At 45.2% G+C, this 6,461-nt stretch overlaps 1 protein-coding gene across 2 annotated transcripts in view; it reads left to right on the forward strand.

The window, feature by feature from the left end:
• LOC119304214 (respiratory burst oxidase homolog protein B-like) overlaps positions 1-5,535 on the forward strand; it is a 6,536-nt gene extending 1,001 nt beyond the window's left edge. The window contains exons 1-13 of one of the 2 annotated variants that reach the window (XM_037581388.1): positions 466-564; positions 1,368-1,802; positions 1,890-2,049; positions 2,135-2,183; positions 2,279-2,392; positions 2,540-2,974; positions 3,099-3,485; positions 3,569-3,661; positions 3,894-4,009; positions 4,110-4,212; positions 4,511-4,590; positions 4,694-5,205; positions 5,314-5,535. In XM_037581388.1, the coding sequence (XP_037437285.1) occupies positions 1,418-1,802; positions 1,890-2,049; positions 2,135-2,183; positions 2,279-2,392; positions 2,540-2,974; positions 3,099-3,485; positions 3,569-3,661; positions 3,894-4,009; positions 4,110-4,212; positions 4,511-4,590; positions 4,694-5,205; positions 5,314-5,423 (2,544 nt within the window). In that variant the 5' untranslated portion in view covers positions 466-564; positions 1,368-1,417 and the 3' untranslated portion in view covers positions 5,424-5,535. Of the gene's footprint in view, positions 1-465; positions 565-1,367; positions 1,803-1,889; positions 2,050-2,134; positions 2,184-2,278; positions 2,393-2,539; positions 2,975-3,098; positions 3,486-3,568; positions 3,662-3,893; positions 4,010-4,109; positions 4,213-4,510; positions 4,591-4,693; positions 5,206-5,313 lie in introns of those variants that run through there. The other variant, XM_037581387.1, reaches the window with a different exon arrangement.
• The last annotated feature ends 926 nt before the right edge of the window (positions 5,536-6,461 follow it).

Consider the following 6,461-nt stretch of genomic DNA (forward strand, 5'->3'; position numbering starts at 1 on the left):
CAGGCTCTATCCAGATCTGAGCGGCCGGATTGGGAGCTTTGGTGTGAGCGAATCTCTCTCACTCCATAATCTGTTTCTTCTTCTTAACGACTGTCAAATTCCTGTTACCGTAAGAGGAACATGTACTGTCCGTATGTAAATCTCCGGAGGATAGCTCTCAGTCACCATCGTCTTCTTCTTCTGTGGAGTGTGGAGCCGCCGACAGCTTTTTACCGTTTCTGTCAGCTTCCAAGTTCCGTATCGGAAAATATCTCTGGATCTGATTCAGAAAGAGATTTAACATTCTGTCTTTTTCATCTTGTTATAAGTTTCCTATAGCAGACAGCAACCAATTTCCCGTGTGTCATTTGTCGCGAGGCCAGCGCGTCGCATTCGGAGGACACCACTGAGGCAGCGAGTGAGTGAGTGAGCAGTGCCAGCAAGCTTGGTTGCTGCTGCTAGCCCTCCTGCCTTTAGGTCCCAGACAGCTCTGTCTCTCTCATGTAGTGATGTGTATTTATTATTAAGGCTTCTCTTTGCTCTTTGCTCTTTCCTTCGTCTGCTGAGAAATGCTCCGGGTTTAAGGTACAATCTTTGCTCTTTTCCCCCTTCGAGTTTTCAAAAAGAAGGGGAAAAAAGCAGAGTATTTCTTTCCTCTGTGCTTGATTCTTGGTTAGTGTAGTATGTTTGTTTCTCTTTATCTGCTTGGGGTTCAGACAAATTTCTGTTACTCTTGCTTCAGTGGATGCTGCTGCTTCACTCCCCCCCTTGGAGAGATGCTAGCTAGCTAGCTACATCTGAGCAGCTGGAAATTAGCTAGGAATCTATCACTCACTCTGTTCTCTTGTACCCCCTCCGTCCGGAATTACTTGTCCATCCATTTCTCCGGCAAGTAGTTCCGGAAGGAGGGAGTACTAGTTTTCTTTTAGAAAAGGAGGATGACCCCCGGCCTCTGCATCTGGGAGATGTATACGGCCACTTTATTGATTATTCTCGAGGACCTTACAAAGTATTACAACAATATGCCTGAATCCGCCATCTTGGCAACATATGCCACTACTCCTATCCATATGATGAAGGGGTGCTACCTGGGCCACATACCCGGTCTACTCACCTAAGCCTATCATCAAAAGCCAGAAGCCCCAGCCGAGTCACATACCGGGTCTGGGGCATAAACTGGTCTGACGCACTCACATGAACTAGTTTCTATTCCTGTTTCATAAGTTAGTAAGCTCTTCGAAATTTTATTTTTGGTTTACCTTTCTGTTTGTGGATAGAAGAGGAGAAACATCTTCTCTAAAGTTTGTTTTGCTTCTGAAAAGGAACAGTCAATAGTAACTTGACTTGCCCTCTTGGACAGCTAACTAACTAACTTGCCACCCTTTCAGGGAGCACAAAGGGAAAATTGTCCTGGGGTTAGGTAAAAAAGAAGAAGGACATGGCTGACATTGAAGCTGGCGGCAAGCCAGCCACTGAGTCTGACACTGCAACATTGATCCCAAACAGTGGAAACCTAGAAGGTTCAAGCAAGGCCACAAAGACCTGCAGGTTCAAGGACGACGACGAGGTCGTCGAGATCACGCTCGATGTTCAGCGCGATTCAGCGTCGGTCCAAGCCGTCAGGCCGGTGGCCGCGGAGGCTGCGGTGGCCGCCGCGAGGAAGAGATATGACAGAAGCAAGAGCACCGCTGCAGTGGCGCTCAAGGGCTTGCAGTTTGTGACGGCGAAAGTCGGCTCTGACGGCTGGGCCGCCGTGGAGAAGCGGTTCAACCACCTGCAGGTTGATGGCGTCCTGCTCCGTTCCAGATTTGGGAAATGCATTGGTAACTACTTCTAGAACAGTCTGTTCAGTGAATGCAGACAAGTATATAGTTCAGGTAGTAATTGCTTTTCGTTGTGTGTGTGTGCAGGGATGGACGGGTCCGACGAGTTTGCGGTGCAGATGTTCGATGCGTTGGCGAGGAAGAGAGGGATCGTCAAGGAGGTGCTGACCAAGCCGGAGCTCAAAGAGTTCTGGGAGCAACTCAGTGATCAGGGTTTCGACAACCGTCTCCAAACGTTCATCGACATGTTAGTACTTCTCTTCTGCTAAATGTTGTCATGGGTTCCTTCCTTCTGAACATAGGTGCACAGCACTTACCACCTCTTTGTTCAGGGTTGACAAAAATGCCGATGGGAGAATCACAGTAGAGGAGGTCAAGGAGGTTAGTCACAACTCACAAGACCCCAAACTGAAAAGATCTAGTCTTAGTGAGTAAATTTGAAGCATATATTAAGCAAATGATGCACGCTTTCGCAGATTATCGCCCTCAGTGCATCAGCAAACAAACTTTCCAAGATCAAGGAGCGCGCTGATGAGTACGCAGCACTCATCATGGAAGAGCTTGACCCTAAAAACTTGGGCTACATAGAGGTATTATGTTCAATCAAGTACATCCTCTGTTCTTTGTTCACAAAAAAAAGTACATCCTCTGTTCCTAAATATAAGACGAGGTAGTAACAATCAGAGATTCGCGGCATGGTTTCTTCCTAATTAACCACTCGATCTAAACGTTTACAGCTCGAGAGCTTGGAGTCGCTCTTACTGCAGACACCATCTGAAGCCGTTGCAAGATCGACCATCACCCACAGCTCCAAGCTCAGCAAAGCTCTTAGCATGAGGCTCGCGCCTAGCAAGGACACAAGCCCACTTCGCCACTACTGGTTGCAGTTTACCTTCTTTGTAGAGGAGAACTGGAAGCGCATATGGGTCGCGGCTCTCTGGATCTCCATCTGCATAGCCCTTTTCGTTTGGAAGTTCATCCAGTACCGCAACCGAGCTGTATTTAACATCATGGGCTACTGTGTGGCCACTGCAAAGGGTGCCGCCGAGACCCTGAAATTCAATATGGCCCTCGTCCTTTTTCCTGTCTGCCGAAATACAATCACTTGGATCCGATCGAAGACAAAGATTGGAGCTGTTGTACCCTTCAATGACAACATAAACTTCCACAAGGTAATGTGAATAAGTGGTATTTCTGCATTAAGTAAGGATATATCCTGAGAATAACCTGCTGACGATGTCTGATAGATAATTTAGCACTTAACATAGCTAGCACTTGTATGTTACCATTGTGCAGGTAATAGCAGCAGGGGTTGCAGTTGGTGTAGTTTTGCATGCAGGTGCCCATCTGACATGTGATTTTCCTCTCCTGCTCCATGCAAGTGATGCAAAATACGAACCAATGAAGCCTTTCTTTGGGGAGACAAGGCCACCAAATTACTGGTGGTTTGTAAAAGGAACTGCGGGGTGGACAGGTATTGTCATGGTAGTGCTCATGTCAATATCCTTTGTGTTAGCCCAGCCATGGTTCCGACGTAACAAGCTCAAGGACACTAATCCACTCAAGAAGATGACTGGTTTCAATGCCTTCTGGTTTACACACCACCTGTTTGCTATTGTGTATGCACTGCTCATCGTACACGGAACAAGTCTGTATCTGACCAAGGAGTGGTACAAGAAAACGGTAAAAGTCTATCTATGCCCTAATAATGCCAATAGAGAATTCTAATGATCAGAATTATTGATAAATTTTCTTACTATTTTCAGACATGGATGTATATCGCTTATCCTGTCTTCCTATATTCATGCGAGCGCATCGTTCGGTTATTCAGGAGACATGATTCAGTTAAGATTCAGAAGGTACCACCATGACGAAATCCCTTTCATATGGCTTTTCATTGTTTGTCTTTTTGACCTTAAAATTAAATAATCGGACACAAATTTACTGTCTTTTCTTTTAAATATAGTGCACCTTAATATGTGCCAAGCCATTTAACATGGGAGATGGATTGCTGAACAGCAAAGAAGCCTTAAATTATTGAAAATTCTGAATTCACTCTTTCTTAGCCTTTAATTTTTGTATCCTAAACAGGTTGCGGTATATCCTGGGAATGTGTTGGCTCTTTATATGTCCAAGCCACCTGGTTTCAAATACCGGAGTGGGCAGTACATCTTCATAAATTGCGGCGCTGTATCTCCATATGAATGGTACCCAAGCCACACACTTTGAGAAAAAGAAAACAGTTGCATTAATATAATTATGAAATCAGCAGATGACTAATAGTATGTAAAAAATGTTCTATCACAGGCATCCATTTTCCGTTACATCGGCACCAGGAGATAATTACCTCAGTGTCCACATTCGCACAAGGGGTGATTGGACTTCTCGGCTTAGGACTGTCTTCTCTGAGGTAAATCAGCCTTTTTGGGTCTTTGGTTTGTCTAGTGACCACATCCTGTTGGAAGTTTGTGTAACCGGAGAAACATGTCAAAGGATGTTTTGGAGAACGAATAGAGATATGCCAATAACAACGTGTGACAGAATTACCTATAGGGGGTGCTTCAAATACTTGTTGTCCCAAATGTAGCGTAATCTTGCTTAAAATACTTAGATGTCTGAAGCATTGTGAATTGTTAAGGTTTTGATTTTTCATATCAATGCCACTGCTCTACTTGATGGAACTGATAATAACCTTAAATGTAAACCAGGCGTGTCGGCCTCCCACTGATGGAGAAAGTGGACTCCTTAGAGCTGACCTCTCCGTGGGAATCACTGACAGCAACGCAAGGTGAAAAGGCACATCTTCAGTTGCTTCAAAAAAAATGTTTAACCATGCAATATATATTTCAAACTCCTTTTTCTGATCCCAAACTTTGTTTGACATGTACTAGATTCCCTAAACTTATGATCGATGGACCATATGGTGCTCCAGCACAAGATTACCGGGAATACGATGTGCTGCTGCTCATCGGACTTGGCATCGGAGCCACCCCTTTGATCAGCATTGTGAAGGATGTGCTTAACCACATCCAGCGTGGGGGATCGGTTGGCGGAACAGAGCCGGAGGGCAGTAGCAAGGGAAAGAAGAAACCATTCATGACCAAGAGGGCCTACTCCTACTGGGTCACAAGAGAGGAAGGCTCCTTTGAATGGTTCAGAGGGGTGATGAACGAGGTGGCCGAGAAGGACAAGGATGGGGTGATTGAGCTCCACAACCACTGCTCGAGCGTGTATCAGGAGGGCGATGCTCGTTCCGCGCTCATCGTCATGCTCCAGGAACTCAACCATGCCAAGAAGGGGGTTGATATTCTGTCCGGGACCAGCGTCAAGACCCACTTTGCCAGGCCTAATTGGCGAAGCGTCTTCAAGCGTATCGCGGTCAACCATGAGAACCAACGCGTTGGTACGTCTTCTCGCTGCTGCCATTCTCACATTGATCCGGTACTACGAATGTTGGTGACTAGTTACCATCGATCGTCTGCTAACGCACCTTAATATAATTCTGCTTCAGGGGTTTTCTACTGCGGCGAGCCTGTTCTTGTGGCGCAGCTGCGGCAGCTGTCGGCAGACTTCACCCACAATACAAACACAAAGTTTGACTTCCACAAGGAGAATTTCTAATTATATATACTATATGTAGCTGATGTAAGAGCATGTCTATGTATGGTCTGCAACATAATAAGGTACAGAAATAGTAATACAGGTTTTCATTTGGACCGGTTTAGACACTTTATCACGAGATCTTGGTTACTGAACAAATCGCGAAACTGGTGACACTTTCGGCTTGCTCTGCTCTAGGCTCTAGCTCCAAAAATATCACATATGAAAATCAACTCCGACAACAAAAAATCACATCTAAAAATCACCTTGAGCTGGGGAGGTCGATCGGACAAGAATGGGATTCCCAGAAGAACGAACATAGCTCCATTTGGATTAGTGACAATGCAAATGCCACCTGTACCCTAATACACAATAAGTTCATTTCACAAGTGGTTTGCTAATCAAAATACGTAACTAAAGTACAGAGCAGTATACTACATAACCACAATAAGTACATTTGGATTAGTGACTTCACCCACAATAAGTTCATTCTCCATGACAGCTGTATTTCTTCCAAGGGAATTACATAACCACAAGAATGTCATAAGACTAACTCACTAAAGAACGTACGGTGCAAATAAAATTGCAGAAAAGGTGTCCGGTGTCGAGTTTCTAAGATGAACGAGACATTTCTGGGCGGGAGTGCATCAACGTAGCAAGGGCGGTAGGGGAATGCATGGTCCATGCCTCTAACTTGTTGGTGATGTTTCTCAAGATATATGTAGCCTCCTAGATACTGCATTCTGGAAGTCTGGAGATGATATGTCCCCACCGTGTCACTAAATTTGAGAAGAAGCGCATCCTTGTATGGATGGAATCCGACAATACTGCAGCCCCACCCCCAAAGGTCTTCATCTGGAACTGTAATGTTATCATAGTTAATGAAGTTGTGTTCATCCGAGTTCCATGAGTAGTCGAAACCGTCTCTACTCTCCAATTGCTCCTCCTCCTCGTCCTCCTCCTCATCATCATCACCATCCTCGTCCTCATCCTCATCGTCACCATCATCGTCATCATCATCATCATCATCATCATCATCATCATCATCCACATAGCTAT

This window comes from Triticum dicoccoides, chromosome 5A (genome assembly GCF_002162155.2).
Source record: "Triticum dicoccoides isolate Atlit2015 ecotype Zavitan chromosome 5A, WEW_v2.0, whole genome shotgun sequence".
Taxonomy (NCBI): Eukaryota; Viridiplantae; Streptophyta; class Magnoliopsida; order Poales; family Poaceae; genus Triticum; species Triticum dicoccoides.